We start from the raw sequence: 23996 nt of genomic DNA on the forward strand, positions 1-23996 counted from the left end.
AATCTCTCTCTAGCAATTTATTATAAACCAAACCATAACTTGAAATTTTTTGCATCGACATTCTTTATAATATTCTTTACACATTCTTTATACATTAAAAAGTTTTGCACTTTAGTGCTGATCTTTTTAGATTGTAATTAATGAGAAGCTGGTTTTATTATTAAGTCATAAGAGTTTGTACGAGGTGCTAATTGTTTGCGCGGGATATAGTGATCGTTAATCGAGGATGACGTTGCGCAACGCGAGGGCGGCAACCAAATATTGCCGCCGCGAAAAAAGCAAAAGACCGTGTCACGGTTTTCGCGATGTCGCGCCGGCTTAGTCGGCATCAAACAAAGACGAAAAGAGTCTTGTTCGATCTTACGCTTCGACGACGGCGGCGAGCAAGAGGGCTGTTTCTTCTCGTTACTTTTCTCTCTCGATTCTCCTTTTTTATCTTACAACTGTGTCATTGCACCGTAGAAGACGGAACTTGTTCATTACTTTTCTTTTCTTATCTAACACTGATGTCGCATGAACTTTAAACTACAGAAGCACGTATATTTCCATTTTTTGTTAATTAAAAGCATGTATTCATTAAAACGCGAATGTAAAGTTGAATAAAGCTTTAATTAAAAAAAATTAGCGTTCTTTCGTAAAAAAATTGCAATGTATACAGTTATTCATACATATATAATAGTATAAAGAAAAATATATATAAAATTTTCACAGATCTTTAAAAAAATAAAAAATAATTTTAAACAATTATCTCTCTTTCCGAGGTTAATCACACACATATAAATCTACCTTGCGTCACAGAGAAAAGAAAGACCAAATAGTTAAATATAACTATAACCTGGAGCGTCGTGAATTGCGCGAGTTTTCTATTCTGTCACTATTATTTTCTTTTTCCTTTTTTTTTAAACATATGCGGCATCTGCTCCTCTATTTTTTACCGACCACACGTTCTCTGTGAAAAAAGGTGCATTCGTGGGTTTTATCGCATCAATTTTTTTGGAGTTACTCTTTTCCTCTGCACAACGACCAATTTCGCCGATGTAATTTTAAATGTAAATACAGAATGGAGCCGCGCACATGGCCTACGGTTACCGAGATCAATTGCGAAACGGGAGCAATTCAAATATATCGCGTGATAATATTTCGTTCGACCTATCGGAAACTACAAATGTTTTTATCGAGCCGATAAAATCGTCGTCCATTCTCGCGCGCGCGCCACGATATTTTTATTCCACGCGTTCATTGAGCTTTCTAATCGTGAAATCGAACGCGATTTTTACATCATTCAGTACTGTCACTTTTAACTAATTCGCCACTCCAGCACTTGTGTTGTTCCTTGTTGAAACGGCACGGCCTGTAAGTAATTGTAGACTCGTTAAATTTTAATGACAGTCACTTAAAGAAGAAATGTACAGAGCCGATGCGTTGTAAAGTGATTAGACAAATTGTCCGATAAATATGACATTTATTGGTGTGACGTAAAAACAGCGCGAATATGTATAAACGCGTGTCGATAATAACGATAGTCGATAGGAAAACCAACCGGCGACGAGACAAAACACATTTGTCTTTTATTCATATTATTTTATTCTGTTTCGATATACATATGCGTACGTATGATTTCCATTTTCCGATAAACTACAGAGAAACCAAATTACATGAACATGATAATCGCTTCTGTGCGTATGTGTTGAGCGTTCCTTTTGTGCGCTTTCTCACCTCCGCGTTATATTTTTTTCAGAAAGAAATGTGACATTATAATTTGCGGCAACTATAAACAATTTCCAGACTCGACGCTACCGTTTAATTATTCGCGACAGCCGAAATCCCGGAAGGTGCGATTGCTGCCGGGCGAAAATGTGTTTATTCGGGTTAACGCTGCACCGCGCAGGGAACGAAATGAACACGGAGTAACGCTAATTAATATTTACCCTCTGACAACATCGCACTGCCGTGACGCACTAACACGGAGTATGCCAAACTTTCGAAACTATGCGCTAGATACGCAAGAGAGAAACGAAAACGTTCAATAAAGCAAAATTAAGAGAAAATTTCAATATTTTATCTCATTTTCCATTTCTTATATTGAACCAAACACTTGAATTTATATATCTTAAGAAAGATAAAACATGAATAAATTAATTGCTCCATTATTTTCCAAAATTTACCTCGAGAATTGCAAGTTTGTAAAATCAATCCAAAAAATTTTTGAATATCCCATGACGTTTATATTTTCAAGAGATATTTCAAAAGAGTCAAAGAATCGCTTTTTCAGAGGAAATTTTAATTTTTTTTTTCTTATCCATTTCTTATATTAAATAAAAACCTCACATTTTTTATATATCTGAAGAAAGATTAAAAAATATGAACATATTAATTCTCCGATAATTTTTTAAGGAAAAAAAATTTGCTTCGAGAAATTTGCAATTTGTAAAATCAACCCCAAAAAATGTAATATTCCACAACGGTCAGATTTTCAAAAGACGTTTAAAAAAAATCGTAGAATCGATTTCAGAGACATTAGACATAAGTCATCTCGTTCATCCATTAGTGGATTAATCGACCAGATCTATGCGGTATCCCTCTGCCTCCCTTTCTCGTTCGTGATGCATCAGCCCGCGCGCGCGCAAACCCTCACGCACACACACACACATACACATAAAAGCCTGTTCTGGGCATTTTCGTCGCCGGGGAGGGACGCGGCCCTTCCACCAGGATATACGATATGCTATATGCTCCCTCTCCGTGCCCCTTTACCGCGTAATATTCCCCGTTCTGGTGGGGACGACGACCGCCTCTAGAAACGCCCTTCGACTTGCTTCACCCGATATGCGCGTATGCTCCTTCACGACGACGAGACGACGACGACAGCTCTACGCGATATACTCGCAATATACGCATATACGTGCAGATACATACGTGTGTGTGTGTGGGTACGCGTCTGCTGATGCGTGCGTCATTCACACGCACTCACATCTGCCCGTGCATGCGCGTGCATACACGGAGTGCGTATGTAGGACTGCATGGCGGAGCCCTTCACGGGCTTCCGCAGTCGTCTGTCCTCGGCGTCGGGAAAAGGAAGGGACGAAGGGCTAAAAGGGATCGGTTCTCGGTTCTATCGAATAACGTACGCTTGCTTTTCGGAGATTTCCAAAAGTAACCTTCGATTATACTACTCGCGATTTAAAACAAGATAATGTTACGTTTCGGGTTGTAAAGTTTTAAAGCAGAGGAAACAAAGGGAAGCTTGAAGAAATTTAAAGTTGAACCGCAAGACGTGTATCGTGCCGTTGATCAGCTGTAATCAGAGCAGAACGAATGGATGAATTTTTTTTTACACGTATGTCGACGAGAAAGTGTTGAAGCAACGTGAAAAATATTACATATGGATATCTCTTGCCCAAGAAAAATCCAATCCCTCTCGAGTTTAGTTAAAACACGTGATGTAATTTCAAACAGCGATGTCTGTGCGTTATGTAATAATTCGTCTCGTTTATTACGAACATGCACATGCGACGCGTTTGCGTGAAAAATCGATCGGTAGTCGATGATGAGAATAACAGAGTACAAAAAGACGGTTCAATTTATACACAATGCATCTACGCGCGATTAATTTTCAACACTCTAAATTACTTCTTTTTCGTTTTAAATCGTAATAAATACTTCATTCGATTTTACATATCATTCTTATTGATAATCTCTCCTATTTTTCTAATCTACTCGTATTTACATGCGATAAAATAAGTACAATGTCGCGTATCTCGCCACACAATGAAATAATGCATAATAATCGATTCTGCTTTACATTATGTCACATTTTATCACATCAACACGCATCACGTTTTCCAGAACGTTTGTCACGAGCTGTCAAATACTTGACGAGTAAATATGGCGCGTAATATATCGTCTGTGCGGGGTCGGCTTTACGCGTACGAGAAAAAAATTACGCATATACGCTAGATGCATTCAACGTACGTTCGCGTGCGCGCGGAATGCGATGCAACGCAACGCATCGCAACGTCGACCGCCGCCGCCGGTATTTTTTAATGGAATGACAATAGAGAGAGACGGGGAGAAAGAGAGATCCCAACGGCCGGGCGGTATCCAATTTTTTTTTCAATTTGCCGCGAGACTCGGATTCGACACACCCCGTATAACGCGCGCTCACGCGCACGTGAGAACGGGGTGGACACTCGCCTGCGTTTGCAACAGAGCGAATGGAAAAATTCAAAATAAAAAAAAGCATATTCCCCCACTCCCGATTGCCCTCAGAGAAAATGCCGACGAAATTCGCTTCGCCTCCGGTAAGATCGTGGAAATGATATTCCGCGGCCGGCTGGCGTCGAAAATTTCACGGGATACCGCCCGGAAAATTCGCCTGCCGCGCGACCTTTATTTCGGCGTCCTGTGAAAATGGCGAATTTCAGCAGAAAGGTACGGCGAATAATCTGATTCCGCAATTATCCGGCTGGATATCGCCAACATATGCGCAAAATAATTCCAACTCTTTTTTTCTAACTTGATTTCTAGCGGTTTTCGAAAAGGGAAAAAAAACAAAGAGAGCCTCCTGTGGCCGCAAGCATGTTCAATATTTATGTTTCACAAAAAAATAAGTAAAAATTATAATAAATAAATAAAGTAATTATAATAATTAAGTGAAGATATAATAAATAAGCACAAGTGAATTAATATTAAAATGCAAGTGTCAATACATTACTTTGTTGCAATTAAAGAAAATTAATTTTTCGAATTGTAATTCGCTTTCAACTCGCTCTATTCCTTCAGGGTGAAATCAGCGAGCTTAAAGGACGCATGCAGCCACGATGGGGAAAATTCGAAAATTGCTATTCGTGCGAACAATAACCGCACGTTGTTCTCGTTTCTTCTATATCGCGAGTCTCGTCGACGAAAACGGAAGAACGTTCGCTCGTCGGGACAGAGAAAGTCTCTCTCGCCAAGGAAAACTGTGCTTTTTATTTAAACCACGCTTGCCAGCCAAACCTTCGCGCAGCGGTACAGCGTACCTTTTAATTTTACTTTCTTTGCTACATCTCCACCCCCGTCGACGTCTAACCGCGGAAAAAAACGGCGAACAAACGCGACGGTAATGCCGTGAAACTACCCACCAAGAATAAGAATACACCGTCTCTCTTCCCGCTTTATCCAGCGTCCTTCGTTAACGTTTCTTTACCTTTCGAATTTTTTCTTCTCGAACCGTCGAACGACTCGGCAAAAGAAATAAGTTTACAGAAAGTGTCATGGCATCTTGACGTTAATAATGACTTTAATTTTGATCTTGATAAACAATTTTATTAAAGTTGCATACAAAGATACGCATGTGTGTAAATTCTCCCATAGATAGGTTTCATATTTCTACATATTCTTGATGATTTGTTTGTTTTTTGATTATTTCTGATATTTCCTTTGTGATATTAGAAAAAGCGTTTCGTTTTCAAATTAGGGGAGCGTCTATTAATAGATGTAAATGTGAATGTTTCGAATACCTTCCATACTCTTATATATTTAAATATTCTTTTTTTCTTCTAAATGTTCAGATTGACCTTTTCTTTCTTATACTCGGGAAATAGAAATGTGTTTTGAATTAGAACTAGCATTTATATCGTCGCCATCTTTCGTCCTGCTACAAGAAGTATCACGACGAATCCATCACTTTCGGATCGCGAGGGCGCGTCTTACCCTACGAAACGGAGCACGGACGTCCGTTAGGAACGTTGTACGAGGGTTGTTTGCCGATGTTAAGAGGTAGGGATGAGAGGGGCGAGGAAATGTCGCGTCAGACGTCGCCAGGAGGGTTTCGATTGGGCCGTTCAGCGGCAAAAGACAGATCGTTCGGGATCGCCTTACCGCCTGTTCGATTCTATTAAACCGACCTACTCTATCTCCCTGTACGCCCTTCGGCGCCCTATCCCACGGAACAAGAGTGAAAGAGAGAGCTTAACGTGGAAATCCATCGGTGACCCCAACGAAATTCGTTCCTATCTCGTTTCAACCTCGCCCGGAACACTCGTCTCTTTTCGTCAAGATCAATTTATATATATATTCCTCTCACGAGCGCGTCTTCATCGGCGAAATCGGAGCAAAAATGCCGCGAGGCACCTTTTCCGCATCTCTCCATCCAACTCGTAATTTAATCGATGATTCTATTCCACGCCAAGTTAACCAATTATGTAATTATAGCACTGACGATCGGTAATGACTTTTCATAGATTATTCATTCCCGTTTTGAGAATGAAAAATAAAAATGTGACTAAATATATGAAAGTAACGTATGAATTAATGAGATCACGAATAAGTAATAATTTATGGTAAAACTCGGTCAATGATTGGCGTGACCGAAATTGCGCGTTGATCTACATATGCGAGGAATTCCGTCAAAACGTTTGATTATTCAATGCCGTTGGTAACGCGAACCGTAAAAAATTCATCGATTCGATTTGATTACTGTAAGTAGAATGGTTGGTGTATCTCGCTGTCGAGACGGATCGAGCGATAAGTACCGATACACATACGTGTGCGCAAAATAATCGACCTTGCGAAATAAATGCCGCTGGTCGGAATAATATGCCAACCTCGTGGATGATGTATGTCCGTTGAGTGACAGCTGTCACGCTTGCGGCGCGCTCGGACTTGGGCGTTCGACCTAAGACACGACTTCCTGGCGAAGAAATCGCCGACTCGGAGGAACAATGACAGCTGCGGAACTAGGCGAATCCGAAAGCACACAACTGCGTGCGCTAGCTCGTGAAATTTTCACTCGGAAACACGACAGGTGCGTGACGTATCCGTGTAATGACCTACAAATTGAATATTAAAGCGCGGAAAAATGACAAGATGTTCAACAAGAGCGGAGAAGAAGAAGAAGAATAAATAATCTCGTAGATATACGAGAGCAAAAATATTAGAAAAGTTTGAGAGATAGACATCTCTCTTTCAAGAAATTAATTTTCTTTATGCATATTAAAAGAATAAAATTGTTTATTATCGATATCTTTTAATGTTGTAAATCGAGCATATATTCTCGTAATTGGTATTTATTTGATTTGCTATTAAAACTCTTCTAGTTTTGATATTATATCTCGGAACATGCAGCAGAAGCAGTATGGAATTTAAAATTCTCTCTGTAGGAAATTTATCGAAAAGAAGATTGATTCTTAATTGTCAAGACGCATTAATCTCGCGACAGGAGAGAGATCTCGGATGAAGCAAAATATACAGTTTCTCTAAACCAATTCCAAAGTTTATTTATTCCGTTCCGCGTGCGACGAGAAACATTCATGGCGCTCGCTATTCCAATTTAGCGGTGATAAAATCCGCGTCGCGATTTCCCAGCGATCTCTCGCCACGAGTGGCTCGTTAAATTGCCCGCCAAGTGCCACCTGTACGAAATGCCGCGTCGGCATTAAGACGGGAAAAATGGAAGGCGGTCGGTTAATCGTTCGGCAGACAAGTGCGGCAGACGTTGATTAACGAGACGGTGGGAAGGAGGGCTGTTAGTTAGCGTGGGCATACAGTTGGTGCGAAAAACGACGAGATAACAGACGGATTACCACCCTCGTATCATTTCACCGTAAAATAATCGCACAACCTTATTCTTGGCTTAACGCGATATGCGTACTCTTCGTACACGTCGCGTTATTGGAATTTTTATAATTTTTCTTTTACATCTTAGAATCCATATGATAACAATTAGTATCTAATTTCTTTCTTTCTACATGTATAGACATATTTATCTGTAGCTTACTTGTACTCTCTTCATATTGAAGTACTTTATATTGATCTTTCTGCATTGTACTTAGAGTTCATCGAACTTATATTATTCAGAAACATTGTACACAAGAGAATAAGTTGACGAATAGAGCAGGAAGTAACCGACAGTTGGCAAACGCCTCTTCACTCATCAACTTACTCACTTACGTGTAAATATCGCAACTAATATCATAGTTGTCTCTACTTCCTTCTTCGAGTTTTCACCTGGCGTATCAATAAACGTAAGTCCAATGCACCGCGAGTGAAGAAGAAAGTTTAGCTTCATTAAATAAAGATTTCAAAGTGAAAAAACGACACGAGTGTACGATCCATCCGCATATTCACACTGAGAAAAAATCTGCATTAATTAGAAATCTGATAGATTCAACCAGTATGTCTGTTGGAAAATGGACGAATCAGAATTCCTTTAGGAATTACCAGATGAGTATGATTAATTTCTTTCTGTTAAATTTACCAGATTTTTTGGGTAATAATATTAAATTTAAATAATTATAATATTATAATATTCAAAAAAAATGGGAATCTTCTGTCCATGTTTAGTTAATATAACAAGAAGTTTTATAGCTCTAACTAACAGAAAATAACTAACCAAATCCTTCTAGTTAAATGTTCTAGCTATAAAAAATCGAGTCTAATCGTGATAACTAGAAATTTTGCTTGGTTTAATCAAAATGCCTTCCATCAGATTCGTCTTGTTGATACAATCAAACGATTCTTCTCAATGCGCACATTCAGGAATTATTCATCTAAAGACATAGCGCTTTGATCCTACAAAAAAACCTAGACTATCATTGCCCTCTCGCAGTCGTCCGCTTTCAAACAATGCGTGATTACGCGTGTTGTCGCGGAAAAAAATATTCGCGAGGAATCACCCAGGGGAAACGGCGGGCGGGAGAGCCGAAAGTAATAATTACGATGTTAGGATCCGGGCGCGCTCTCGATCCTGTGGCGTGCCCGTTATGTCATTATCCCATTTATTATAACGATCAGGAGCCACCGTAGCGGCTCGACCGGATTCCACGCCCGTTTCTCGCTCGACGGACGCAAATTGCCCGGGCGCCGCGCCGGCGAAGTCCTCGCGTACCCGGCCGCGGATGATACACGGTGATGTCTTGATACGAATGCACGATCGTTAATCGCCGTTTAATCCTTTGCGGCGTTCGCAAATACGGACGGACATGCGTAGTGCGCCTTCGCCGCCTTCGTCATTTCCTCCGGGGTTTCTCGGGAACCATAAAATTTTGAGAGATAGGTCAACGCGGGCCAATCAGGCCGCCATGAAGCTGCAAATGAACGCGCGCGCGCGCGCGTCGGGGCTCTCATTAATTCGGGGTGTCTTAAGTAAACGTTGAAGCCGGAGCAAACGAGCGGTATACGACGTCGAAAGTATAGGGTTGGGCTGCGAGAGTGAGATGGTACATTTTCGATATACATCTTTCGATCACGCCAAGAGATTTAACTTAGTTATTACGGGTGTCCGTGTTGCTTCTCATTAAGGATTCAGGAATTTACACCGACACGCCTTTAGCAGCGGGGCTGCAAAATTGATACGATGTACACGGGAAAGAGAGAGAGAGAGAGTTGCACGTCGAAAAACAAAACAATCGTAAGAAATGTTTTTTCGACCGCGGTTAAATATCAACCTCCGAGACGATAATGCGCGAAGTGGGGTCCCTTTTCTTGTCGTATCGACTAGAATTCGTAGTAGAATTCGCGCTCGATTGTTGCCGGAGGGCGAACCCCCAGGGAAATTTGCAGAGTGCGTGCGAAACGCAGCCGCGAGCAAATGATTTAGTAATGTCTGAGCGTACGTAGCGCGAGCTCTTTTTTTCTTTTTTCCTTTTTTTTTACATCGGGCGTGACGGTTCGCTCGACGCTACTCGTTCTCGAAATACAAAAATTGAAATTTACGCAAAGGTATTAGTTTAGAAAAATATTATTTCAAATATTCAATACATATCGAAATGAAGAAAAAGTACAAACGGACGAGTCTTCTCATAAATATAAAAATAACATAAATTCTCAATATTCTGCTATCGAAAATTAAGCGTAAAATAGATATACGGAAAAGAGCGGAAAATTGTATATCATCAACTTGATATCATCATTTCGTATTTATTATTTATCGGTTTACACGCAATATTTTCTAACGCGTTCGCCGAACAAACATTCGACGGAAGCTTATCGCTATGTAAATAAGAGAAACGATAAAATTAAAGGCAAAGGACGCGCATTGCTGGTAATGAACGCGGGCAGATCGTGAGTTATATTAATAAACTTGAAAACCCCGAGACGCAAAATGTACGCTTGTGCGTGGAGAGCGCGCATAAAGGATACAGTTCGCCCATAATTAGGCAAGTACGAGCGGCGCCGAGAACAAAGCGACACGGATCCCGATGTGATGCACGACCGAAGGATACATGTAGTTATCGAGACACACGCTCGCGGAGAATATTAAATGCCAGTTTATACGCCGTAAATAATGACAAAATACGTGCCTATAAAACCGGAACGATCTCTTCAGACTCGCGCAAATTGCAAGAGTCGCGACGATCGTATAATAATCGTCTCAACGGCGTGTGAACCCGAATATAAACGTGATCTCATTCATATAGCGATCTCGCGACTATGCGCAAAGAGAAGACTTTGACACACCGGATACATCGAGTCTCGAGACGCACACATTTCATCTCGATCAATTCGAGATATAATTATCGACGATATTGCCACGAATTGATAATTATATCTCTCGTTGCATCAAGATTTTGCGCGCAATAGATAAGATTACGTATCAGGTGTATGAAATATGACTATGATAGTCGCTATTAAATAATCATGCACTGCAGACTCGACGATGTACAAGCACGCGCATTTCCGCGGAGGAGAGACGCAAAGCGCTCGCGGGGCATAAACGCGCGCAATCTCGTTGCGATTCTCGTGACTAATCTCCATCTGATAGATCGCGGCGGACTTTAATGTCCGCGACACGTATCGAATCGGTGTTCCTCGCACGGCGGACAGTAAAATGGCCCCCGCGAGCCACCGTCGAAGCTTACACGCACGCAGACACGACGCCTCGGGACACGCGATGCCGCGGTAATGAACGGACATGCGTGTGTGCGTGCACGCGACGCACGCAACGAGCCGCGAAGCGACGATCTAATATCCTGGCCGCGATACTATTCCGTCGATGTATGCGTCATGTATTGCGGCCCGCGGACCATCACGTGTCCTATTTGCATGCCGCGTGAATACGCGTATGTACTATGCGCGTAAAACCGTGTACAAGAGACGCGCGCGCCTTCCTTTATTCGGGCGTGTGATTATTATTTTTTTAGCAAATAGTTGAAGTTTACGTGGATGATTGTCGCAGCTATATCGTAAACACTTAGAGAGAAAGAATGTAGATATGATTACGTTCTAGATATGATTTAAGAACGTCGTCCGCTCTTATGCAACGTAAATATCGCGAGGCAAAAATTGTGGAAAAGCAAGCAAGAATGGGAACAGCGCTATCACGGATAAGCTGCATCCCATATCGGTCTATCGTTGAATGTCAACTAACGAACACCACTATAGCTACACGTATCCATTACTAAACAAATCACGAGCGCCGCTCGACCGTGCTTCTGTAAGCTCCGCCGCTGGGCGCTGGATAATTAAAGCTGCGAGGCACATTTGATCGAGTTTCGGTCGCTCTCCGTCCGACAGACCGATTGTTCTCCATTTTAATTTTTTTCGGAAAATTGGAAAAGGAATCCTTCCTCGATGTTTTTTTCCCGCGCGCGCACGCGCAGATATGAATGCCCCTGTGCATGCGCTACTATCGGGCGAAAATTGGAAATTGATTTCGAACGGAATTCCGAGCGATATGTCGAGCACGTATCGAGCGATACCGAAATTTCGCGCCTACGAAATAGTTTCTCGGCTGTATCTTCGCCGAACAATTCGTCGGAATATCATTGCAGTGGATGTGGGTCGCGCCGGGTACTAGACAAAAAAGGAAAGTAAAATGTGAAAGATGCCGTAGATTATTATTTCGTTGGCGTCTCTCGATCGAGCCAAATTAATTTTGAATAGGAAAGTTTAATGGTCATCATTTGTGAACAAGAACGTCCATTTTTGAATATATAAGAAACATCAGATTTGATAAGTATATACGCGGATGCTTTATAAAGCTATCGCTTCGATAGGTAATTAATTCGCTTGTAAATAATTTTTTGACGAAATGTAAGTAACATACAAATTCAAAAATTTTAGAACAATAAATCGTTATATCATCTGACATAATCTCTTATTCGATACAGCTGGAATTTATTTTCTTATTTTATCGAAAGACTGCGTGAACGAAGCAAGAAGACGTTTTCGCGAAGTTTCGATGAGTAAAACGATGATCTTTAGCAATGTGAAAGAAGGTCGCTCGTGATTCTAGTATTTCCAGTATTTCGGATGCCCCGCGGCGAGGCGGTTCGATTACCAAATTGAACTATTTTATTAGTGGCGAGCCATAATGACGATAACATTGAGTCAACCACGAAAAAAAAGAAATGATCACACCAACAATTAATAAACAGTATAAAGTTGCTACCGGATTGCGCCCAAGGCTAGTTAAAAGGTTGAAAATATATGTAATATTTAATATGTAAACGATATATAATATGTAAACGACATACGATGATAAAGACGGGGATGATGCATATGTGACAATATATACATATAATGTGTCATATATTTACATAATATCCGTGTTGAAAGAGAGAGAGAGAGAGATTATTTTAACGCAAATAAATTCAATTTTTTTCCGCTGTATTTTTTATATTTTCGTTAATTAATAATGAAATATGTGTGACGTATCATACGTGAAGTATATCTCGCGTATATTTCGGCTTACACTTAAGATCGGATCCGCCCTGCGCTTTCATCCTGTCAAACATTCCCACGCCTAATGCTTACTAGCGTCTGAGGAAGCGCACGCGGTGTCACTTTAAAACGGGAGCAACGAGGTTCTTTCAGCCGCTGTTGTCGCCACGGCGGGATGTCTCTCGTGGCGTACCGTCGGTGTCCTGTTTGCGGTCCTTGACGGCCTTTCACCGATATTTACTCGCGGGCCTAGGCCCTCCGCCCTCGAAGACATCCCGAAGGGCCGTGACTCGGCAGTGTCTCGTTTTTGTTTGCCACGCCGGGATTTCCCGACAAAGGGCCCGGTGCGTCGTCATCTCTCCTCCCCGATCTCCTCTCCGCTACCCCCAAGACGCCGGGATTAGACTCGAGAGGATTCCGAGGTGTTTGCGCTAATTTTTTTTGCTTTTCCCTCTTAGACCTTTGCCTTCGCTAAGTAGGCTAACCAGAAGAGGGTTAAATCTTGGCGAAAATTAAGATTAAACTTGAAGTCAAATCTCGAGAGATGAATCTATAAACTCAATTCATAACAACGCAGCTAATGGCCTAATGGATTCGCCGTGAGTTGAAAAAAGTCGAAACCTTGTTTACTAAATTTGATTATTATTATTATATAATCTTTAATTGTTAACTCTTTAAAAACGATAATATAATGTGTCGATCTTAATATACATTCAAATTTATAAGTTACCTGTAATTTTTACGTTACTCTTATACATGTTTATTTTTTCAATTTCCACACACGATCAAAAGAAAAATGAACATATCTACGTTTCACATTCTACGTCAATAAATCATATACTCTCGTTTCTCAATAAGTGTGTAGTACTTCACCGTATCCATATGAGATCGCTTTTATAGACTCGCTTTTGAGGTAGCGTGAAAAAACGCATAATCTTTCAAAGAACCCTCTCCCGGACCAGATCTTTCGTAAATCTGGAAAGGGTTGGGCCAGGTGAAAAGGGTCGTCGTCTATTAGCCGCGACACGAGAAAGGGGTGATTTTTCGGGGGGATTTTTTCGAGAGGCATTTTCTGGGCTCGTGCACAAACTGGATCCGATCTCTCGACATTACTCCGAAAAAGAGAGAGAGAAAAAGGGTCCTTAAAGACGGAAGAGACGCACGCCCGCTGCCCTGTCACACGATGTAGGTGAACCATGCATAATGTCGTGGCCACATTACTTTTCGACGACAATCTGCCCGCTGTTCTTTCTCGTTCTACCTAGCCTTCTCTTTCCTCTTCTCTCTCTCTCTCTTTCTCTCTCGATTTACCTCATACGTTTATTTCGCTCGCTCTCTCACGAGTACTCGTCCACTTTTATTTCTTCACCTGGCGCGTAGACGTGTTTACGCGAATGTTTACGAGAAAGAGATGGATAGATGTCGAGAGAGAGAAAGGAGATGAGAAGGGAAGAAACGGGAGGAGGAGGTAGGAGAGTGGTCTTAACAAAGGTCGGTCTGCCACGCACTGCGCGACAGCCAGCCATTGACATCGGTGGGCTCTGGGTAAGGAGGACTAGATTTCACGAGCCAGCGATGCAAGATCCTTCAAAGGGCGCCGACGGGTTGGCCGCAAAAAGGATTCGCAAAAAAGAAAAAGAACGAGGTAGGGAAAAAGAGACAGAGCCACCATGGCCGTAGAAAGGGGGAGGGGACAGGCGGGCTTCTTCTTTAGTTAATGCTGGCTTCCGCGCACCCTTGCGTCAGAGAAAGAAAAGATGAGAAAGAGAGAGGAAGGAGAAGGAGAGCGAAAGGGGTCGAGGGAACAAGCGGTCGAGGCTAATAGAGAAGAAGACGAATAAGAGGAACGCAAAGCGGGGAAAGGGGCGCGGACGGAGGGCGAAACTACTTGACGGCGAAATCCATCGCGATAACTTAATCCGGGGATTACGCTGCGGTTAAGGTATCCGCGCGGAAATCCGATCGCGCGCGCCTGACAGGATCCTTCAGGACCGTTGTAAAGAAACGCGACTGCTCCGTTTCCGGTTTCTCGCAAGTCCCGGCCTCTTTGCTAATGTACGATTAACGCGAGAATTATTAATCGCATGCAAAAAATGTATCTGTATATCGCAAAAATCCTTAAATCGTATACCATTCAAACATTGTTACATAGAAAAACATTAACTCTGACTTATTTTCACGTTAATTCTATGTAAAAATGTCATGTTTGATTTTTGAAAAAAATTTTAGCTGAAAGCTCAAGATGGATCTTCTTGATCTTATTTTATTTAGTTGATCGATCGTCATCGTCGTAAAAATCATCAATCGCAAAGAATGTCGCATGCATGCACATTCAATTACGACCGTTTCACATTTTGAATCGACCTGTTGTGTGCGAGCGTTCCAGGCAGATCCAAAAGTTAGCGATTAATTGCAAACCAGAGGAGCAAGCTTAAAGAATAGCTAGTAAGTAAGTAATTGTTTGGTTGGCGTTACGTACAGTACTTACAAAGCCGTGCTTGTCGCTGATGTTGTTGGTGAGCTTGAGTTTGTGGAAGCTCACGACCTTTTGCATCCACTGCTCGCCGCTGCTGGGCGAGTCCGGATGTATGTACATCCTCTTCGGCATTTCCGGATCCGCCTTACCCGCTACCATCCACCTACTGCTCGCAACACGCGTAAGAATGTATTAGAAAGTTTCCGGGTTCGTCACGTAACATGCCTCGGCAACGACAAAGATACGGTGTAGAAACGATCTTCGTCGTTACCTAGGATAAATCTGAAATCGAAACGCAGACCGTAAGAAAATAAAATCCAGCGAAGTGGACTGTAATTTATTTCAACGTCAATTTTTTTATTTTTGTCTCAAAAAGGAAGAGATTTGTGAAGAATATTTAATTTATGCGAAACCTTTCAATGCGCGAGAAAATAAAGATTGAATTATAATTCAATCCAATATAATTTATTAATTAATTTTTATTCGATTAATTTTATCTATCTAGACTTGATTCTAACACAAATCGGAAACGAGATAACGTACTTTTATTAATCAAATAAATTTTAATTTTCTCATAGCGAATATCGATAATCTTACGATATATCTTTTCATATAGATGACGAAATCTAGAATGAGCCAAAAGGAGAAACAGGGTGCTCCTCGTTAGTTCGAGTAGTTTTGCCTGCCGCGAGTATCAACCGGACGATTGTTGTCTCTTAAGGGAGGCGTGTCCGCTGTTCGTAGTCGTCGCAGGTGGGTCAAACTCGAACGCGAAGAACCGAAGGAAGAACTCGTTCGACGAGTTCTCTCCAAAGTGGCTGCGGTCGTCCGCGTGATGTAATCGTTCATTGTGGTCTGCGTTTCGATCGTCCGAACGTCGCGTCGAGGTATCCGGGATGCCTCGCAAGAATTTTCTCGAGGTGGAGAAGCGCCAATCGAATCCCCTCTGTCGGAACGCGAGTCGAGATCCGATGTCTGTCGCGAAAAAGTTGCGCGCGATCGTAAAATATGCGAAAGAAATACACGATTGTTTAGTTTTGTAGCTACTCAAATATTTGCGCTGGTCCAAATTCAAGAGAGACCTTCGACGAAAGTATTGAAAATAAAATCATGTCTGAATTTCAAACTATCACGCCGAAGCAATAATAATTAATTTCACGCACGAAGTGTATTTATAATTTTTATAAAATTATATTAAAATATATATATATGCTGTGGTGAAATTTTGAAAAATTACGGGGGTTACGAAATTTGCAAGGCATCTCGGTTAACTAATGTGAAGGCTTGCGATTCCCATACAAGTCGAAATAATTTCCCATGAGCCTTTCCCCTATGTGCCATTTCTGCGGGAAAATCAAATCATTATTTCTAAAAATATTACTCCATTCACGGCAGTATATAGAATGATTATTAATTAAGCATTTGCCAATTTATTTGCTAAGTATTGTACATAATTGATTATTCGCACGAGAGAACTGCACAGGAATTAGACGTTCAACTTATCACGCATGACGGGGTAGATTAATCGGATTTAACACACGATCGCGATAAAGGGTGCACAGGATTAGAGATAAATTATTTTCGACGAGTATGAGGAATTGTTCGCAGCGCACGCTCCACACTTATTTTAAGAGAGCTCTTCCTGGTGAAAATAGTTACTCGATCAAGATCGATCTCGGATCATTATTAAAAAAAAAAACAATTTCAATAAAAAAATATTTAGTGCTTAATCTCAAGTAGTCATTTTCCAATCTTTCAAATATTGAGATCGTATGTTTCATAGATCGAGAAAAAAATGATCCAGGATCGCTTCGATCGCGCAGGGTCAAAAATATCACCTGTTATGAAATTTATAACGGCATTCGTCCGATGCCACGATGTCCATTAGAAGTATGTAGCTAGCCTGCTTGTCTAACCCGAACACCCTCACTTTATACGCGGGAAACATGCGTCTGCGAACAATTTTGCGATCGCAAAAAAGACAAACACAGCATACATTAGTTCTATCGTTCACTGCTGAGCTTCTTTTATGTTCCCACGGACAAGGGGAACTGTGCATAAAACTCGTATCTTTGGATACGGTGCTTTTGGGCGGACAACCGATTTTAAAGATCTCGACAAGCGTCAAAACTTTTTCACATAGCTTAATATTGAAAAAATCACTATATATAAAAAGAATACTTTAATTAATATTAAATATAAAAACAATAAAATGTAAACAATAAATGTATTGGTATTATATTAAAAGAGACCATAATTCAAGAATCATTTTTAGAGTTCGAGAAACACTCGTATCTTGAGACCGTTAACAAGAGTTGTCCGCGATAATTATATTTTCACGAGTGCCTCCGCTTTTTCCTACATCACGCAAAACCTCTACCTGTTGTGGAACTTGTATCTGTAGTCATCGGCGGCGACAATGTCCAGGAGAAGGATGTACTTGGCCTTAGCATCCAGGCCGGAAACTCGGAACTTCATCTGAGGAAACATCTGCCTAGACCCCCGATCAACATGTACAGTTCGATTAGATTATTTGCTCGACTAATCGAGTTATCTTAAACTATCATGCAATTCATACAATCATCGCGTCTTATTTTAGATCATTTTGTATGTGCTCGTTTCATTTTAATAATTAAAAAAATGCATTATATCTCGCTTCTAATGTATAGTGCTGAAAATAATTTGTCATTCGTCATCTTTCTAAAAAAATTTTTTTTAAATGACGCTCTTTGATATTCTCGCCAATATTACAAGAGCTTCGCCGCCTTCTTCCCATCATCGCTTTCCTTTCACGATTCGGAGAGTTCTCACTCCTGAAATGTCTTCGAGAGACGTGCGCATTCCATGGAACGCGCGGCCGCGAAGTCACGTCGGCGACACCTGGTAGAATCCTGAAAGGTCGGAATAGAAACGTGCACGAGTCAATCCCGGCCGCTGTCAGACGGTGGCTTTCGAGGCGCGTTCTCTGGAATAAAAACCGGACCCCGGGCCAGAAACCGACGATGATGACGGCCGTGCTGCGCATCCCGGTAGAGGTAGTCGAGGTAGCGAACGCTCGGCGCGTTTGTCCGAAGGAATTATATCCAAGACGAAGAGAAGAGGTATATTGGTGCCGCGAGAGACCTGGAAAATCGTCGCTCGGAATCACGTTTTTCGGGCCAAACATGAGATCCGTGGTCGTGGTTGTACAGCTCGCTGGTTCTATAATGGAAAGTTACACGCGACCGTGTTTTTCTCGAGAAGACCCGAGATTCCACATGATGAGGGATCACGCTAAAGTTGTACTGTTCTGCACGTGCTAAAATACGCGTAGAAAAAATTCCAAACTTTTGCACCATAAAATATTACTTTAGAAAATTAAGAAAATAAATTTAACAGGTTTTGTCAAATATATGCAGGCCGATTAATGATTATATCTCACATGCATTAACATTTAATAAACTTGTAAAATATTATTAATTCGAGAATTTTGTTACCGAAAATAATTACCAATAATAATAATGATAAAATAGACGTTCATCAATTTACAATTTACGTTTCATCACACAATGATAATTATATTATATATTAGATATATACATATATATAATATTCCAATAATTTTTGTAAACATGCTATCCAAGTTTCATTGCGCTCTGAATGTAAAGTCCAAGATCTAAAAATTATATTATTGTATTCTCAAATTGATAACGCATTTTAAAGCGCGTGTAAGTAGTTTCTCACATTATGATGAAAAATTCTATTATTATAATTAGATATTGTAAACTCGTCAAATTTAAATCACATTAAGATAGATCGAGACATTATTATTATAGAAGATTAAAAATTTGTAGAAGATTAAAAATATATTCAAAGACATATCTGGATATATCTAGATTCTGTCAGACAGTCTTTACATAACGACAGCAGAAAGAAACATCTTTAAAAGAAGAAACTCTATTCTTTGTCTTTTTCTAGATTTAAAAACAATTCGTCTGTTCAAACTATAATCTGCTTTCAACAAATCACATTTTAAATTATAAAACGACAAAATAAGTAAATATTTTATAATATTAAATATTAAATATATTAATTTTATAATATTAATATTAAATATTAAAAAATAAAAACACTAACTATGCGAATTTTTTTAATAATAAAATAAAAAATAAATATCAAATATAACATAGAAATAAAAACTATTTTATATTAATTTATGCTTGTTATACATACGAAAATTAAAAAGCTACTCAAAAACGACTCTAGAAAATCCTATTATAAACTCTAAGAGCTGGATATCGATCGAAGGCAGCTCTTAAAAAGGATCGTTCGAACCGTTCGTTTCGTAAAACGTCAAAGGTATCGCGAAGAAAGGTAGCAAACGCACCGCAATGATTTCTCTAGTAGCATCTGCCTACTGTCTGTCCGTTGAGAGACACATCCCGTACCTCGTGGAATTTCAACGCGAGCGAGGAAGAGACAGGACCTTTCGGTTCGGCTCGATGGCGCATTCGATCGCGATAAACGAGACGCCGTTCTCATTCACGTCGTAGAGGACACTAAGCTGGATTATCCGCGCTATGTGAGCCAAAATATCCTGCGGGAGGACGCGCGCGGGGGAATCCTCTGACGAGCGTGACGCTGTCGGCGCTTCATCGCAAATTCTACAGGACGCGAATGGCGCTTTTTTTTTACTTTTTTATTTTAACGGCCACGTGTGATCAGTGGATTGCATAACGTATAAAAAAATTTGCTTCTATGTTTTTTTCTCGCCTATAATATATATATATATATATATATATATATATATATATATATATACATACATATATATTCTATTATTTTACTGCATTATTGTGCACAAAGAACGTAATAATATAAAATTAATAAAAGAAATGAATTCGTAATAGCAAAAAAATCATTGAAATATACATAATATTACATAATACATGAAGTGGACATTTACACTGTTCGATAATATAATTTAAGAACAATTAAGAAACATGAATGCGGATAGAACGCGCTGAAAATTTTCCAAGCTACGCGAACGTCACTGGCATTTAATTGATTCGCGCGCATTAAATTAATCGAATGACAGGTGTGTCGCTATCTGTATTTTCGATCGCCTAAAAATCAGCTCGTGTAAACAGCCATCTCGTCTCTAATGTATATTTATGCCTTCGGAATTAATTATCGCGGAGACGCATAAAGCGAGTTGACACACGATACTCCTTCGAGGAATCTGGATACAAATCTCCGAAATTATATTCACAAAGTAACGCCTGTGTATCTCATTTTGGACATCATAGAGGGGAGACAAAAAAAGAGAAAAATGGATGTGTTATCACTTTGAAATCATATACGGAATCTTTCCGGTTGCCTCGTGTATCATAGAAACGAGATGTCGTCGACTCCTCGTATCACGACGAAAACCTTTTTTCTCTTCCGTCGTATATAACTTCTCGCTAATGAGCGACAATACGAATAAACAAATTATGACTAGCCGTTGTCGCCGTACGGAGGCTGTCGAAGTTGTAAATCGTTCGATAAATGTCCCTTTGAGAACTCCCGCCGTAATTTCCTTCCTTCTCGTCGCTCGAAACTATAACTTGAAATGGCCCGATAAGATGCTTGTCCAATCTAAAGCAGCTGCCGTATGACTACCGTTCTTTCCGGATTCAAATTCGAGAAATACAGTGTCGATTAAATTAACACCGTTGTTAGTTACATGTGTAAAGCTTCTGTTCTTTCATATTTTTTATAGCTTTTTTTATCTATAAAATGTATCTCCCTATATATAATCTATTTATATAATCTATTTATCTCTTTTATAAATTTTATATTTTAAAAAACCAGTCAAAAATCTTTACATAGTATATTTTAATCGGATATTATGAAGTAACTAAAAGATGAAAGACTCGAGAAGTTTTCAAGTTTACTGTTTATCGAAAGTTCGACCAGAGTTTTCTTTATAAGAAAAGACATTCCTCTATATATATATGTGTATAAAGAGAAAGAAAGAGAGAGGTTGAGGAATCGGCGTCATCGGCTTTAATGGCCATTCTCCTCTTATATACGCACAGATTACGGGAAAGGGCTTCCGAGGTCTCAAGATCCCGGGGCCTTACGACAGCGGCCGAGTCATCAGAAATATTTATCGGCATCGGATACGACCAGTATGCTCATTACGGCTTATGTTACTGCCAGAGAGAACAAGAAATTAGGTGCTAGATCGAGCCGCGTTGCTGTTGTCGACGCCGCGTCAATAATACTAAAAATTAAACCGTAAAAGGAATGATCGCACAAAAACGCGCGATAAATCGTATCCGAGAAAATTAGTAGAATCTAGAGATATACGACAATGGCATTCCTTTCTATCATTTTTATTCCGTGATCGAATGAATCCGCGATGATAATACTATCGTCCAATTTCTCGGTGCCAATGAAATTTATGAAGTAACATAAAATCCACTTATACATGTTAATTTCTCAAAGCGAGAGTTGGAATCCCTCCGCTATCCCTTTCGCGAAAACAAGGAAAACAAGGAAAAATGGAACGCAACGATATCGGGTTTACGTGAAAAAAAGATAAATAAATAAAAAGTTTAGATAACGATCATGCAAACGAGGAATCGGTGTATTCGCGAGAATGTATTCGCACGCCACACACGTTTCCTCATTTACATATGCAGGCGTCGTTACGCCTGCGCCGCGATTATTGCCATTAAATATGTAATATGCGTGAGCTACGATGACACAATTACACCTGGGAAATGATAACCGCGGTAACCGTGGCGATATCGATACGATTGATTCCGAAGGTATCGAAGGCGCGATGAAGCGGAATGGAATACAAGATAAAGCGCGGTGAAACGGGCAACTTTGCGAAGAAGCACCTGCTTCGTCCGACAGTCGATCATCCGGCTTTCTCGTTCGTAATTCCTCGTCCCGCTACAATGTTCAAAGGGCTTTACATATAGCGATTTCTCTCTCTTTTCTTCTCTCTCTTTCTCTCTGGAACATATCGCGTCGGCTTATTCCCGTATGGCATATGGTGTACTCCCATTTTCGAGACTTTCGATCGATGCGCACGAACCTATATCGCGGATGCCATCGTTAATAAGTTGCGAGATGCCAATCTTTTTAATCGATATAATTCATACTCTTTTTTTCTCCCTCTCTTAGCCGAGGATAATTGCAATGATCGAAATTATCATTGATCGGATAGGTCTACCTCTTTCGACAACGGCGTATAATCCTGTCAGATTAACTATAACTCTAACTTTCCGTGCGTCATAATTTAATTGTAATTAGCATATATAAATGCGTTTAATTAATTGGATTATGCATATTAATTTATACACGTGGATATTAATTATGAATGCAAAAGCAAGATAATCGGCGCATTTTTATCATTCTGGCACTCTTCATCCTCTTTCGATTATTTTGCGACCTCGCTCATACAAGTCCCCTCCTCTCCTCCTCTCTCTCTCTCTCTCTCTTTCATCTTCGCATTTCTCCCATACGGAAGTGGTCTGCCAGTTTCGGGTAACCGCAGCGATGCACTTCCGGGACACCCAGTACATCCCATCTCCGGTGCCGTGCTTTCCGTAGTGTATGGCAGGTGGAAGAGAGATCGCTTCCACGAAACCTCAGGAGCCCGCGGTGATGTGCGAGAGCACGACGAGACAACGACGACGAGGATGACGGCGACGACGACGAGCAAGCGCGATACAACTCGGCGCGCACGCATCCTCTCTTCACGAATATGCTATATACACATATGCAGGTCTCCCTTTCTCTCTCTCTCTCTCTCTCTCTCCTTCTGCCGGCAAGCATGCGTGAAAGCTGTCCTTGTTCATCCAATCGCTGTCTCTCTCTCTCTCTCTCTCTCTTTCCCCTCACATATTTGTTTCTCGGACGGCGCTAATTTTCGGCGTTACGGCTCTATCGGCGGAGCCCGATCTAGACGCGGCCTCGGGCGCTCTTTCGGTATTCCATGCCATGGCTTCTGCCTCGTTAACGAGAGACAGAGAAACGTCGAAGAAACAGCCTGCACGCGTATACTATGCTATTTTATTCGATCGCATCGAGTTTCTATAGTCGCGATGATTGCCCATCATTAATGCAACGAGAATAATTTTCTTGTTGAATAATTCATGACAAATGTGTATTCGATAAATGTGGAAAAGGAGAGAATTTTTGCAGATATTAATTAATTTCTCGTATAATGATTTATAAAGCATTAAGATTATTTTTAAAAATAAAACTTTCCGTGTCACATTAATACTAGGAAATAATCCATAACTAAATGGTGATGCTTTATCAATCATTCGTTTGAAATTTATGTAACAGGAGGAAGAGAGGAGAAAAAGGAAGAAATTTATGCGCGTAAAGTGTTTCATTCGTGGCTATCGCGATTATGCAAATTTAAAGCGGGAAAAGCCTCTAAACGGATATAAATAATCGCTCGCGAAATATCGATGAGTAATGATGACAAATAGGAGAGAAAAAGAGACGCTTTAAACCCACATATGTGCACGTTGCTCCTGCTTCTCTTCGCTGCGAGAGTCGAAGCCGCGCTGATATCTCGATGGAGATACACCCGCCGCCGATTCGGTGAAACCAACCGCGGATTTACGACGTGGACGCCCGATAGGTGTATATCCTATACGATCGTCGCGCCTTATTTACGATGGTTGATTATGCACGCCGGTTTCACGCTTCGAGGGACGATATTTCTCCAAGTAACACGAACGCGCTCAATGAAACAAATACGCAGGATTAACGTATTTTCTGTAAACATGCTTTCCATTGTACCGAATCATCCAGGTGCATCGAAGAAACCAAAAAAAATTATATTTAACCCGTCATGTCATTATACACATACTGTCAA

At 40.6% G+C, this 23996-nt stretch overlaps 1 protein-coding gene across 5 annotated transcripts in view; it reads right to left on the reverse strand.

Annotated features, from left to right (window-relative positions):
• The window catches only part of LOC105253185 (optomotor-blind protein), an 81805-nt gene that overhangs the window by 34289 nt on the left and 23520 nt on the right, over nucleotides 1-23996 (reverse strand). For 2 of the 5 annotated variants that reach the window (XM_025407410.1, XM_025407407.1), the window contains exons 3-4: nucleotides 17502-17615; nucleotides 15125-15287 (exon numbers count right to left, since the gene is read on the reverse strand). In XM_025407410.1, coding sequence (XP_025263195.1) covers nucleotides 15125-15287; nucleotides 17502-17615 — 277 coding nt within the window. Of the gene's footprint in view, nucleotides 1-15124; nucleotides 15288-16959; nucleotides 17074-17501; nucleotides 17616-23996 lie in introns of all 5 variants that reach the window. The other 3 variants (XM_020028111.2, XM_025407409.1, XM_025407411.1) reach the window with 3 other exon arrangements.

Source organism: Camponotus floridanus, unplaced genomic scaffold (genome assembly GCF_003227725.1).
Source record: "Camponotus floridanus strain SB8 unplaced genomic scaffold, Cflo_v7.5 scaffold174, whole genome shotgun sequence".
Lineage (NCBI taxonomy): Eukaryota > Metazoa > Arthropoda > Insecta > Hymenoptera > Formicidae > Camponotus > Camponotus floridanus.